The following is a 15,738-nucleotide window of genomic DNA, read 5'->3' as shown; positions in this document are numbered from 1 at the left end:
ATCGAATCTTACCATTGATCTGTTAATGTTAATCCTGTTTCAGATGATTGGTTTTACTAAAGAAAATATAGATGGCTTTTCGAGTTTGAACATGTTCTAACTCAGAGAGCTTAGTAAGAGACAAAGGATCTAAAGGGGGCAAGACACTAAGAGATCTCCATCTAATCCATCAATCATTCAAGAGAGAGAGATTTCAGCGGCAAAATGAATTCAACCAATCATCAATGGTCAACTCTTTGTGCCGTCTAAATTTATAGTGTACTTATAATAATTAGTACAGTGTTGTGGAAGAGGAAGTCTTCTCCGATCTCATCACTGAAAGAACTGAGAAAGAAGAAAAGAATTCAAGAAAGGGCGGTGACCCAATTATTTCGTGAAGGCAACAACCACAAAGACAAAGCCCCCATGTACACAAGAGGCTGCCAAACCCTTTAAAATTTTCACATGGAGTTGTCTGTTTTAGCACTATGTCATGGAAAAATGACAAAACTCCAACCCAAGCAAATGTGTTTGCCCAAATCAAAATCGCTGTCGGTTTCTTCTTCTTTGTTCTTTTCTTTATGTCATTTTTGCTTCTTTGGGGTCAACTCCAAGAACTACACCAGGTTTGGGAAGGCTCGGTTTGGTGTTGGTGTGCCACCCCACCATTCTTAATTTCATAAAAAAACTTATTTTTTTCTTTATTTATTGGACTTTGGACACATTGAATTATGATAACAAGCAGAGAAATAAGAATAAAAAGGAGTATAAAAGGTGGAAAAAGACTTGAGCAATAATGAACGTACGGGGTTGACCTTTGGCTTTCATGGAATTTTTCCAAAAATACAAAAAGAGAAAGAAAAGAGAAGAAGGATGGGATAAAAATGAAACTAAAGACGCTGGTTTGGAGGCCTTATAGCCAAGTCATCCATGCAAAGTCCCTGTGGAGCCAAACCTCCACTAAATTTATGAGAGAGAGAGAGAGAGAGGCTTGAGGATGAAGAGAGGGAAGAAGCCAATTAGGATGTTATGTTTGTTAATGGAGGTCCTACCATAATTGGCTTTTGACAAGCATTAGTGCTTACTTTTTAGTTTTGGCATAAAAGGGGAAAAACCACACAACATAGAAAGAGAAAGAAGAGAAGAAAATGTGTGGGACGCAAAGAACGCGTTGTTTCTAAGCTGACTAGAAAATGGAGAAAGAAAAGGATGGAAAAGAGGGAAAGAGATAGAGCAAAGAGAGAGGAAAATTTAAAATAAAACAATGAAGGAAACTTAAAGAAGAGTTGGAGAAGATATGGTGGGCAAGCATCTATTAAAGTGAAGAATGAGAGTGAGTGTGTGAGAGAGAGAGAGAAGCAAAAGATTGTCTGATGAAAACCCTTACTTTTCTTGCACACGCACACCCATGTATCTCAGCTACGCCACCCCACCACATCTCCACCTCATTACCACCTTTTGCTTTTCTTTCTATTACTTTTTCTGGAGGCATATTGCCTTGGATGCTCACAAGGTTTTTGGCTTTAGCTTCCCTGGTTTCCCCCCCCCCCCCTATTCTCTTTCTGTTTTAAGTATTTTAGTACTATTATCTTAATCTTATTGTTTTGATTTGTATTTCATTTTTGGTACCAAGTGATGGGTCTTGGCATGTGTGTTAAAAGTCTGCAATCATTGTGCACTACATGGCTCAACCAATTCTCTCACTTTTCCTTTGCTGCATTCTGTTGAAGGTTGAGAATTGAAACCATAATTATTAGCTTGTGGTTACATAATATAATTGGGGTGCTCATATGCATGTGGCAGATCAAGGGGAAATACTGTTTCACTATGAAGAAATCATGGGAATTCATTGGATTATTAAACTGTGATAGAGTCATGTCAGCAAATATATAGACTAGGGGGTTAATTATAACAAGAACACCACATGATCATAAACATCAGATTGCTTCGATGCTAAGGAAACATCAACTCCCTAAAGGGCCGAGGGGGGCAAAAAGAGAGCATCAACCTCGGGCAAGAGAGATCATATCCTGAAAGACTTTCAGCCTTCTTTACAGCTTGTCGTGAGCAAGATACGTTACAGGAATGTGCATGTTTCTAGCAACAACGTGAAATGCCTTGTGATCAAATTAATAACAATATTATCACTGTGGCATATGTATCTTTGTGGGAAAAAAGATCTGGTTGATGATTTGAGAATCATGATTAAGTAATAAAATAACAATAAAGAATAGTATATACTCTTGTAATTAACCCTAATAAACTTTGTTTTGGCCCATCTGAAGAAGATTTTCAGCATTCCAAAGCACCAATGCAGGGTAATTGGATTGCTGGTATTTTTCCTTTTTCAACCTTTTCGATATTCTTTACCCATGCAAAGAGGGGACCCATTTGTGTGTTTTTTTCTATGCATTTTGTAAGCTCTAGAAAAGAAAAATGAAAGTTTTACAAGGTGATTGTGGGTTAAGATGCACAGGAAATGGTGGTTGAATTACAGGATTAGGCTTTGGGTTAGTGACCCACCAAAACATGTTTTGAACTTTGAAGAGGACAAAAGCTGGCAAATGTCTCGAGTCTCTAGCATATCTTTGTTCTTCCAAAAAACATAAAAACTGAATCCCTCACTCCTAGGAGGCTTCTTCGAGACAAAAGTGCTTACCTCAATTCCTTAATGAAAAGTTGTTTATCATTATACTTTCCAGGGAAGGGTGATTTTTTAAGAGCTTCAAAGAAAAAAATATAAAGAAAGTGTGCCACTTTTATGGGCTTCCATATCTAGAAGATGCCCAGCCTAGCTAAATCCTGCTCCCTTTCTCTCTCTCTCTCTCTCTCTCGCGTCCTCTTCAATTCCCTGGAATCTGCTTTCAACTGTTGAGGTGACTAAAGGCAACAATGGCAGGTCCATCCAAGAATGATAAGGGGAAAGCCACTTTTCCATTCATTTGCTTATGTTCTTTCCCTTTCCTTCCCCCAAATGGGCCACGCACCTAAGAGCAAAACAAAAAAAAAAAGAACCCCATAGATATATTGTTACTCCAATCACTAATCACCATAATTTCAATCTCTTTTGCTAAAAGACCAGCTCATTTTCGCCTTATGACTCTTCTAGTTAAGGCCTCTTATGTATTAATCCTCATCATTGTTTCTTTCAGACACTTTGGTTCGTAAGGAACTTGTCTTTGTTTCATGAAAGCTACTTTGTGGGGGTGAGGGGCCAGAAAATTTTCATGTGGGGTTTCCCTTTAGTTTGTGGAAGGCAAGAGCTCCAGCTAACTACTACTTAAGACAGCCCTTAAACCCCCTGAAATTGACTCTACATTGTCTTTCTAAAATCCCATTTATGGGTAAGAAAAAATATTCTTTCTGTTCCTAGACCATGAGCTGTGCCTTTCCCAATCTTGGTTATTAAAGCATCAACGTAATTCACCGATCCTTCGTCGCTTTCAAAGAGAGACATCCTGGATTCACCATATGAATTGATTTATCTGTTCTCGTAGTTGACCAGTTATATCCAATCGTGGCTTCCTTTGGCACCTCCAGCATGAGTTTGAAAGGGTAAAAATGGTGGTCCTTTTGATTTACTGGTGCAGTAATTTAAGTACATACTGAATTATTGATAGCTATCTGTATCTGATACCTGATAAAAACTTTAGAAGAGAACTGCCAAAATTGAGAAAAAGCATTAGCTTGGATCATAAAGACTCGATCGTTTCTAGCTAAAACTCTATTTCCTTTCAGAGTTTTCCCAAGTTTAGAAAATGGAATCTCCAGGGAAAGTCATAACTTACAAGAAAGAACACACGTAGTTGAATTGAACAGGTACACGTATGAGTTAAGAAAAAAGCTATACCAACTTGAAACTTAGCATGACCTAGAGTTTGGAAGAAGGGGAAAAGTAATTCTGGATTATGATGGAAGGGGAGGGAGAAAAGAAAATCCCATGTCAGAACACGGAATGATCTTGGTCTGAAGTACAAAACCCTCCAATTGCCAAAGTATTAAACATTGTAGTACGTCCCGGCATACTGACTCAATCATGTTCTTGACATGTACTATCTTTGAGAAATTTCATTTTCAGGCTCCCTTTTGTCAATCTAATGTTGACCCAAGGTTTCAAAATTCTACTCTCTGGTAAATAGGATGAAAAAAGGACAACAATTCAAGAGAATTTTTCAAAACTCATACTCACATTTTTTTTCTCATCTCAAATTTTATCGATCTCGTATTATGTTTGTTGATGTTTTCATTTGAATTTCATCATGTCATCATATCTCGTTAGCATATTAACGTCTCTTTTCATAAATATTACCACTTATCTCTCAAAACATGCAAGCAATAATTGTACACAACCAATCTCTTTCACTTTCTTTCATCAATGGACAAGTTAGAGAGCTCAAATGTTATGACTGGTTGTTGAGAAATTTTGGATTAAGTACCCCATGGTCACTATTTTGGTAAAAATGTAATAGTGTCTTGAGTCTAATCATTAATGTGAAGAAATCTATTGCCATGGTGGGAGATTATCCATGGTTTAGTTAGGATAAGGAAAGTAGGCATTGAAAAGCTTGCCTTGAAAAGAAAAATCCTCAAAATCTATGAATTTCCCCCTTGGCTCAATGTCACCCACCTTGCGGCAACCTTTGGGCAATCAGATGGTGATTCTCCCGAAACAGCATGGATCAGACCGTAAAGATTGCTTAATCTTTGTTGACAAAGACAATTCACTAGGAAGGTCTGTATCTGATCTGCAAATGGACATGTTTCCATGTTCATTTACTGGCCTCGAGACCTCAGGGATTCAGGCAAGAAAAAGGGCAGGGGCCCACTTCTCCCTGCCTTCCATTTCTGTCCGTAGATCTTTGGACTGGCTTCATCTACACTCGGTCTTGTATTGGGTCCTCCGTACAAGTGGCTCGATCGTACGATCACGACCATTCATCCTGGGCCCCGTCGTTTTAGGCACAGAGATACATATCCATCCCATTTCTGGTTGTCATTTTCAATCTCACTGTCCCCAAACGATGCAGCACATGAGACAATCAGTCACCATTGTTGGATTGGGCCTCCGCGCACTTCTTGATTGGAATATTTCAACAGATGATTTTGGGGCCCTTTTGCTTTAACCAATGCATGTTCTCCACGTGTCATTAAAGGTCGTTAGGACAAGCTTCTTTGATCTGCAGGCTGCACGTTAGAAAAGCTTCTATAGTAATTAATTGCTTCTGTTATATATATTTTTTAAATTAAAAAAATTCAAAATTTACTCTTTAAACATATACAAAACAATAAATCATATCCTGGAGAATATATATATATATAATCCGAGTTGAATAATGTTTAATATTTTTCTTTTTTTAAATAGAGTTTATAAATTTTGCTCAGTAAATTTAAAAAATTAAGATGTGTTTATTTAGAGTATATTTTAAAAAATAATTATTTAATTATTAAATAAATACATGATAATCATATAAATTGATTTATAAAATTAATAAGTTCTCATCATTAATGTATTAAATAATATTTTTAATAGAATTTAATAATATTTTGATAAAAAGAATGAGTATTCTTTATCATAAAGTTTTCACGTTTTTTTTCGTTAAGGGCCATGAAGAACCTTGCATGGGAGGCTAAAAATGTTGATCTCATTAACTGAAATCTAAGACATGATTATTAGACAATATGGTTGAAAGAAAATAAAAGTATTAAGGATCAAAATAATATATATATATATATAACTTAAACAATTTCTCTTTAAAAAAAATTAAGATTTTTAAGTATGTAAGAATTGAAACTTTAGTAAATTAGAAATAGTATATAGAAAAAATAAGTAATTGAAAAGATTAATAGTTTTGGATCAAAGGTATTTACATTTGGAATTTTATTGCAAAATAAAATTTGTTTTTATGATAGAGTATATAAATAAAAAATATCTTCTTATGTTTTTATTTAATTGCTGATAGTTTAGATATATCATGGCCTAAAATGATGTAATAAGTCATTTTAATCTTTTCCCTTATATATAAAAAAATGATTAGTTTAAATGTAATATTAATTAATTATTGTGCTCAAGCTTTTTTAATAAAATTATGCTGTGAATTTTTAAGAAAATCTAAAAAAAAAAAACCAAAATGGTGACCACATGCTAGGCACGTGGCAACTCCTCCTCTAATTTCCCATTCCCCCACTTGCAAAACAAGTTGCATTTATATGGAATTTGTCACAAAATGAAATAAAATGAAAATTATTGTTACTAAGAAAAAGACATTTCAATTATAAATTTAGACACCCAAAACCAATTACAGTAATCAAAATAAACCGTCATTCTCAATCGGTTAATTTAAAAAAAAAAACGAATTAACAAATTCAATTAATTCTAAAATAGTGGTAGAAGTTGTTACATTAGCCCAATGATATAGACTTGCTTTACACAAAGCTCAAGCTCCCGTCTTAATCATTGCTTAAACAAGGTGAAGACTTAAGCAGACTCACTACCCTGTCACCATCTTCACCATTGACCCCAACTCAAACAAGTTTCAAGAATTTGGTAAGAAATCAATTAAGGCAAAGCAATCAACGAATCATAGGGATTTATAGGTTGTCCAAAAGTAAATTTCTCTGCAGTATTTTGAGAATAACAACCTACTATCATTAAAAGGAATAAGAATTAAGACAAACATATGCATCAATCATCATTGAAACCATTTCTTTTTATGGGGGTGGTTAATTTCATGTCCCAAGTCTTAAGAAATTGAACAAATTGGAGTTCCGTAAATAAATAATTTCTCTCTCTCTCTCATAGTCATATGCAACATGGGCTTTACCCTTAAATATTATTATAATTTTGTTTAAGAAAAGCTTAGTTAGATTATCAATGAAGAACTTTCATGGTAGGAGGGGAAAAAAGAGAGACAAGAGTTTAAAGAAACTAATCATGTGGGGGTCCAATGGTGCAAGACCCATGTGATCTCATTAGGGGGAGGCATTAAAAAGAATTATAAACTCAATGTATTAATTATACAAGGGTTGGCATGCATAAACTATCATCATACATTATACATAATGAGGTTTAATTATGTATTGCACCCATCAAAATGGACATCTTGATGGATTGGATCCTTTTTAAGACCATCTGAAGTGCCATGAATCTATGAACCACGGTTCAGCATCAATGTCAGCAGTTTCCGATAAATCTTTTAGCCCTCGTTTAACACAAAAATCCAACTTAAACATACCTTATCACTTTAATTATTGTGCTTATCAGGAATGTCAAAAGGGATTATTATCCGGTTGAAAAGCTAGCAGAAAGATGTCTAACAAACTTTTTCAGCTGCGGGGTTTTTCCAACCAAAAACTTTAGGCAGGTGCAGTTTTGTTGAAAGCAATGATCAGTTTTCCCTTGGTGCTGCATGAGAATTGCAGAAAATGTTTGAACCAAATGTAACCATGGTTTTTCCACAGAGAGGTAAACCATTGAATTCAAAGCCTTTCTATGTTGCAGGGAGAGCATGGTCTCTATTTATGATGGAAACTTGCAGGATTGGGAAGTTTCAGGAATTTCACAAACAGTTGGAAAGTACCATATCCACGGTTTCTTGTATGATATAAGAGAGTTGATGACTTGAGGAAGCAATTGGAAGATTAAAAAGAGAAAGACTGACATACAAGCAAGCGCCAGATAATTTAATTTATGAGGTCAAATTCATTCTCCTGTTCCCATAAACTTGTTTTGCCTTGTTGTCAAGTGTACAACAAACAATCGCAGGAAAAAGAACCAAAACAGTTCACAGATGTACCCAAATCCAAAGGATGAGGCTGAAAATAAGAAAAAGGACTGTACAAAGCCATCCAGTTACTAAAATGTTTGGTTTCTTGATTGGAAACAATAGGGCCTAAGGCACATAGACAATTAGCTTAAGAGAACCACAGGCAACAAAAATCAAAAAGAAAAAAAGCGGAAAAAAAAAGATCAGAAACTAAAAGCAGTAAGTTATGAAGGTTGAAGCACCTTCGCAGCAAAGTTGAATTGGTAAAGAACCAATATCTAAAAACTCCACTCCTCAGCACCTCCAAGCTGAAGCAGCAATTAGCTCTCTCCTCTGCCAGCAAAGAACAAGTGAAGACTGCCTCTTCTCCACATGGAAACCACTAATTGGAGTCCGCTGTACCAAACACTCAGCTTGAGACTCCGTGAAATTACTGAAAGTCAATGGAGAGAATCCAGATTGTACAAAGAGACTCCTCCAAGGAGGTGTTCTTTCCAGGGACCGATGTCGACCCAAGACAATCTTCTCGATACCAGGTTGAAGCAAGAACCTCTCAATCTTTTGCAAGGCATCAAGATTCATATTCACAGCATCAAGGGACTCAAGGAGGCCGGAATAAGATTGGAGGGCATGGACTACATGGTGAGGAAATGAAACATCAGTTCTGTCGCAACCCCTGTCCAAAGAGACCACAATTTTGGGTGACAACTGCTTTACAAAACGAAGGACCAGAGGGAGGGTTGAAGGGTAATTAGAAAAACAACCAATGGGCAGATTAACTGCAATTGCTTCATTTTCAGGTAAGTGCAGTGGCAACGGCCAAGAACCAGAACTCAAGGCTTCAAGACTCATTCTTTCAATCTCGAAAGCCATGTTGATTTCGCTAGCAAAGTGTTTAAGATTATCCTGTGTGAAACTGAGTTCCAGCTCGTCATGAGTGGATGGAGAAGAAAAGGCAGTGATTTTCAAAGAAGGGGCTCCACCACTTCTCAAGACAAGTTCCTGCATCAAAGAAGCCCATTGCCCACCATACCCAATATCGAAATCAATAATGTGAATTCTACTACACCCTTCAAAAACCTCAAGAAGCGCTTGGTTGCAAGTAAAATTGGCAAACTGAACGATTGGAGAAATCTCAGAGAACAACTTGTAAGCGCCAATCTTGAAAATCATGTTATACGTGGACAAAGCCGATGTGTTGTTGGTAGTGTTCAAACGAAGGAGTAACTGTAAGGCCTCCTTGAAGTAGAAAGCAGCCCTGATAAAGGGCTTACCTACAGGAGAGAGCTGGTGATTGAGCCGCGCCAATATCCCTTGCGCGAGTACCAAATTCCCGGTTTCGATCAGCTCTGCGGCCTGGATTAGTAGGTCAATTATCGCCTGCTGAAGCTGCTGGTTCGCCAATTCATCACTAACTATTTTCGGTTTCGCTGCTGCTGCCATTCCAATTGTTGTTGGTCTTTGCTGAAGCATCTGGAGCTGTTGTTGCTGGCGCCTAAGATAAAGCTCCTGCCCTGAACCCGGAAACGGAACCCTTGGGACCTGATAATTTGGTGCACTCGAGCCAGAGTTGAGTCTCTTTGGTGGTGGTGGTGATAAAAGATGATGTTCTTGCAATTGAGCATATGAAAGTGGCAAGAACATAGCCGGGTTTTGCGTAAACTGAGCTTGATTTTGGTTTATTATCACCTGGGGATTAAAAATCTGTGGCTTTTCATCTAAAGCTTCAAGGGGCTGCAGCTGCTGCTGTTGTGGTGGAAAGGCACCAGGAGGGAGTGGAGTAGGCAAAAGATTGGGAGGTGAAGATGTAAATACGGGATTTGTTGGGGTTGAAACCGTCCCAAGCCTCGTAAAATCAGAGCAACTTCCAGCAAGAGGAGGGTCATTGTTGCTTACCAAATTGCCACCACTAGCAATGGACTCAAAGGCAAAACCTTGATCCACCAAACCAAAACCTGCATTGAACTCCATATCTTGAGACCCAGCACCCGACTGAAGAATCTTGTTTAAGCCCATGGAAGGGTCTTCAATATTACCCATAATTAGCGTCAAAATGGATTGTTCTTGACTAGGAGAACCGGACAACACACTCTCCCAATCCTCCATACCCAAACCACATTTTTCCGTTCCAATATCTACGGACTGGCTGTTGTTGTTGCCGGAGACAGCCGGAATTGCCGCCACGACGGTGGTGTCCGTGGAGGCACCGCTGCCTCCTCCGCCGCCTCCGCTTCCGCCCAGAGAGGAAGACAGTGTTGAGGAAGATGTTGGAGGACTTGGGCTTCTTCTAGTGTCAAGGACAGATGTGGGCTCACTGCCCACATAGCAGCAGCCTTCCTTGTTGTTGCTTTGCCACTTTTCCTCTTGTTGATGATGTTGGTTTTGGAGTAACAGTGATGAATCTGAGCAAGAAGAAGTAGAAGAAGAGAAATCTAACGCCCCCTTCCCTTGAAACTCCTCAAAGGGTTGGGGCATGGCCTTCATCTAAGAAAATCAAGAACAAAAGTACCCTCCAAAAACCCAAGAACCCAAAACTCTCCAGTTTCCAATAACCAATAAACCACCTCCCACCGGTTAGACAAGAGAAAAAAAAGGAAGAAACTTCAAACAAAAAACAGAGATGGGTTCGTTTGAATACTACAAAGAAGAAGTTAAAAAAGAGACAAATTTTATAGTAAGACCAACTCAAATTTTGGAGGATACACTTTCTCTATATATATATAAAAAAAGAATTCCTCCTACCATGCAAGACTTAGCTCAAGAACATAAGAAAAATCCATCTTCTCAAGCACCAACCTCAGCTTCTTCTACTTGCGCTTTCTTTTGCTTTCAATTCTTGGATGTTATTGGAACCTCAACTCCCATTTTTGGTACCATCTTTTCCTTTCTTCTTGTTTCTATGGCTTTACTTTGGGTTGGGTTTTTCTTCTTTTTTTTTTCTCTTCTCTTTCTTTTCTCTCTTCTTCTTGAGCCTTTGTAGTACTAGTACTCTGTCTTCCTTCTGTTTTCTGCTATGGATGCGTGCAACATATAAAAGTGGTAAAGTGCCCCTCATCCTGTCTCTCTCTCCCTTTCCTCTTTCTTCTCTCTCTCTCTCTCTATTTTTTTTTATTTTCTTATTTTTGTATTATTCTAATTTACTGGTATATTTTTCTTTTATGTGGCTTTTGTCTGTAGACGTAGTTATCTCCCTGGTAGGGTTCCTGTCGTCCATTTCAACCCTACTCTCACCTCCGCCGCGCGTGAATTCGACTATATATCAGCACGCTTTCACTCTCTCACTCCTCTTCCAGGCGCGTCGCTTTTGGGGTTTTGTCTATCGTTTATATTATTTTTTTCTTTTTACAGAGGCCAACGATACAGAGGAAAGGTGAACTGGCTCAGAAGGTGTTTTTTGGTTATTTATTCACATTCCTCGTAATACCCCTTATGTTTTGTCCCAAAATTTTTAGGTTCGGTCCGAAAAGGGCCTTTTGGGGATTTTAATGGAACAGATCCCTGCTGGCCTGGTTTTCGAAACTGAATCTGACGACACGAGATAATGAGTCTGGCCTTTTTCTTTTTTTTTTTTCCTTAGAGGGTATTGAAAATATCGAGAAAAGGTTTTAACGGCTGAGATATTTTGGTTGAGGTAAAAATGTGCGGCTGTGATTAAGAAGAAAAGTTGTTGAATTTGCAGTCCAAGTCGTGGGTTTGACTCCTCGTGGACCAATGGGTCGAGGCTGGTTTGCATGAGAAGTCATTTTCTGGGTTCAGGTAAAAAATAAGAATAGCCATAGAAATTAGGTCATTTTTAGGAAAGGAAAGGGTATAGTTGTCAATGTAATATTTAATTAATTACTAATTTAAAAATTATGGGATTTAAAGAGTAATTAAGAAGGCATGGTTCCTTTAATTTAGGGTAATTATATGTTTCGGTGGATAATTATAAAGTTGTGTGAATTAAAAATTTTTTGTTGCTTTTCTTGAAGCATTGATAAAATATTAATTAAGGCTAACAAACCCAATGTATTAATGATTTTTTAACCAAAATCATTTCTCCACCGTCACATGGTGGAACTGAAAGAATAATACTTTGATTAAATAAACAAATAACACTTTGCTTTTCATTTCTTCTACTCTTTTATATTAAAAAATATTAAATCTTTTTATTTTTTCAATTTTTCATGTATAATATATCAAAATTAAAATTTTTATCTTAATTTTTATAAAAATTTAAAAATATATTCAAAGACGGAATAAATACCATATGATGTTTTGAATCTATTTGCATGAACAATCAAGCCTCATCTCGATTTAGTTTTTGCATTTACAAAAATAACTCGTTTATGATAAATATTTGAATACTTGAACTGCTCTTCCAAGAGTTCAATAAAATTGGTTTGGCAAATTTAGGGAGCAACTCTCTTTGCTAATTTAGTCAAACATTATAAGAATAAGTTCAAATTATCATGTTTGCTAACGTAAGTAATGATTTGATTCTTGCACTCGAATCAAATATCTTGAGATAATTTATATTAAAAGCAAAATTATGGAATCTCATTGAACCCAAAAAAAAAAAAATTAGGGGTTAGAATTGGTTAGCTTGTGTGTTTGCATCTTCAAACTTTTAGAACATAGAGAGATGCGGCTTGAAATTTTTCCATCTTAAACTAAGAAGCAAAGAATAATTATTGCCTCAAACCCTTGATAAAACTAAGCTTGGATTTCATTGTTTGCCACTGAAAAAACATAATATCTCATCTATTAACTTCATTTCGATCATATTGTTTGTCTAGAGACTTAGAAAATTAAGAAAAATTATATTCATGTCATTTTATTAATAAAAAGTTTGTCAATGATTTAACAGTAACACTTATAAAATCTACGAAATATATTATTTTGAGACGAAATGGAATTGGTGTGTGCAGGCAATGTGTTACTATCACTCAATCAAGTCATAAAGGGTGGGACATAAATTTAGAACAAAGGGGTAATCCTTCTGATTGTTTTCCTTTTTTCTTTTTTCTTTTTATCTTTTTTCAACTACCATGTTTCACAAACATTTCTCTTTTTCTTTTAAGCCCTTGTTTAATATGGTGTGCTTTTAACCTAAGAAAAAAGTCAAAGTTGCTGTCTATTTGCCCTTTGTTTTCTCATTGCATCTCTTGGGACTGGGATGAGTTTTTTTTTTTTTTTCTATATTTGTTCTTAAGGGTCACTTGCTTGGAATCAATAATGTCACTTTCCCCCTCTAGCATTGCATTGCATGTAATTCCCCTATCAACCAATGATCATATAATCCATGAAAATCAAAAGGGTAATAAACTTCCCTTTTGCTTGTGTGATTCATTATCAAATTAACACGAAATTTGCATCCGTGACCCATGATTAAATTATGTATGTATGTATATGTATATATATATATAAAAGATATAAATTATATGTCTATACGAAATGCAATGTATGTATTCAAGTGGAAATAAAATATATGAGATGATAACAATGGAAAAAACCTAAGGGTCATTACAGGAAGTGTAGGGAGCAGGTATTTTTGGCTGTCTGTTTGTCTAGACAAGATTGAAATTTTGGGTATTAATGTGGGGAGGGGAGACATGCTTAGGTTTGCCATGAATTGTTTAGGAAATCCATGATTTGGACATGTCAGGGAGGAGGCTTTGTTTATCACCCTCCCCCCATGTGATTGGCAACAACAACTCCCCCCCTCTTCCTCTCTCTCATATGAAGTGTAAAGTGACCGAACTCAACACTTCCTTTCCTATTGACAATAATAAAAAATAAAAATAAAAAAAATGCCCTTTGCTTCCCTCTTTCTTCTCTCTCCCCCCTTCATTTTTCTATTTCAATACATTTCAAAAATTTTATCATCCCTCTCTCTCTCTCTATNTCCTCTTCTTCTCTCTCCCCCTTCCCTATTTTCTTATTTCTAATACATTTCTAAAAATTTTAATTCATCCCTCCTCTCTCTCTCTATCTTTTCTAATCTTTTTGTTGGCTAAAAGGGCTTGGTGATGACAAGTTCTTTTCTCTCTTCTCAAGACACCCCAAATCTCAAGCAACTCACAAAGTAAAAAAAGGTTGCTAGTCTAAGCCACCGTCGCAAAGCTAAAACACAAGGCGTTTTGGATAATAGAAACTTCTTGGGTAAATTAGCTTTGTTTTTTCATTTTGAAGACCCCTAATCATGAACCATGACGTGATAGCCTCTACAAGGTTTGGGAAAGGCTTCTTACCAAAAATATTACATAAACCCATTTTTTTTATATGTTGTTTTCGTCTTGGATGTGAAGGCAGGCCATGATTAAAAAAAATTAAAATAACACATTGAAAAAATAATAAAAAATTATTCATTTGGTCCACATGGAACATGATAGTTCGGGTAACCATACATGGGCCGACTCCGTGACACAAGCGCCGCCAATTTAGATCACGGATCAATCAATTTTTAAGCACTTACAAACTCAAATACATGCATATATACAAATTCCATGGGGTATTGTTTTTATTTTTATTTTTATTTTATTTTTTGTAATGTGTCTTTGACTTTTTATTTTACGTTACTCTGGTTGGTGACAAACTCTTTCATCATGTTATTCCATGTTTTTCTGATATTAAATAAATTAATTAAAATAGACAAGGTTTTTTGGCATTTGCTGTTTGAGTTGTGAGGGGCAATTGGGATTTTTGCATTTATATTCATTAAATAAAGTTATTTTGCTACTTTCTAAAGTCCCGCACGAAACAGCAAACTCTGCATGCAATAAAAAAATACTCGGAAATTTATCCATCGGTCGCCACTAGACCTGTCCACGGGCCGGGATACCATTCGATTCGGGTCCGTTTCTGATTTTTAATTTTGGATTTGTCTTGACGTATTATTATATTATTAAATATTTAATTTAAGTGAACAATTCAAAATTAAGTTTAAATTTTAAAGATATCAATTAGATTAAGAGGTAGAGGGAGGGGGGCTAGTAGGGCTCCCAAAATTTCAAATATTTATATTTTTTTGTTTTATTTTAATATTTTAAAATTTTACTTTTATTTTTTAAAAATTTTATAATATCGTTTCTTCAAATATTAATTTTTTTATTTTTGTCTCTTAAAACTTAAAATTTTGACTCCATCACTGATTAGATTTGATTAATTTAATCTGATTCGATTCATGAACATTTTTAATACTCATAAAAAAAGTTGAATTTGTGAAAACTAAACCATCTCATCTAGTTGAATTTTGAATTTTTAATTCAGATTCGTTTTGAGATATTATTATATTAATAAATATTTAATTTAAGTTAATAATTAAAGATTAAGTTTAGATTTTAATGATATCAATTAAATTCGATTGATTCAGTCTGATTCTATTTGCGAACTCTTTTGCCAATAGCAAGTGAAGTTGAATCCGTGGAGCCCAAACAACTTTTTTGGTGCAAACTATAAAGTTATTAATGTACAATTGACAATTAAAAAATTTTACCAATTGAATTATACTGAGTGAAAAAAAGAAAGGTTAAAAAAGTTAATTTTTTCTATACAAATATGCAAGAAAGATAATATGTAATGCATCTTTAACTTGTTATAGCCTTGTCGGGATAAAAAAACAGGCTGTCGATGATGACCCCTGCCTGCTCTTTTTTGTCAAACGTTGCCCTGCCTCCCGCCATATGATCAAAAGAAACCATGTTACATGTACAAAATCTCAGAAAATCAGCTAAAAGAACTCGGCAGAGATGGGCCTCTGCCTCTAAGTCCACTCGATTTCACTGCTTTCCCCTTTTGTTTGTCATTTAGCTGTTCTGTAATTTAGATAATAAAAGACCATGGCTGGTTATGGGATGGCCTAAATATGGGAATTTTTGCCTTTTGTCGCATTGTATGTGCACCTCTAATTTTTCACATTGTTTGAGCTAGGAGCTAAGTCTAGCCGGCCTAGTTTTTTTGTTTCTGTTCCTTGCACTGCTAGATTTTGAGCCCAAAATTTTGGTCCGAATGAACG

General features: G+C 35.9%; 1 protein-coding gene across 1 annotated transcript; it reads right to left on the bottom strand.

Annotated features, from left to right (window-relative positions):
* On the bottom strand, positions 7,659–10,815 carry LOC18614355 (scarecrow-like protein 22). Its single transcript, XM_018114006.1, has one exon. It carries the CDS (start codon positions 10,224–10,226, stop codon positions 8,037–8,039), a length of 2,190 nt encoding a protein of 729 aa, XP_017969495.1. The 5' UTR covers positions 10,227–10,815; the 3' UTR covers positions 7,659–8,036.

Source organism: Theobroma cacao, chromosome 1 (genome assembly GCF_000208745.1).
Source record: "Theobroma cacao cultivar B97-61/B2 chromosome 1, Criollo_cocoa_genome_V2, whole genome shotgun sequence".
Taxonomy (NCBI): domain Eukaryota; kingdom Viridiplantae; phylum Streptophyta; class Magnoliopsida; order Malvales; family Malvaceae; genus Theobroma; species Theobroma cacao.
The sequence above is the reverse complement of the archived record's forward strand: the minus strand, read 5'-3'. Positions and strand labels throughout refer to the sequence as shown.

Excerpts from the sequence above, each read along its gene's own strand:
- LOC18614355 (XM_018114006.1), bottom strand. The coding sequence starts at position 10,226 with ATGAAGGCCATGCCCCAACCCTTTGAGGAGTTTCAAGGGAAGGGGGCG.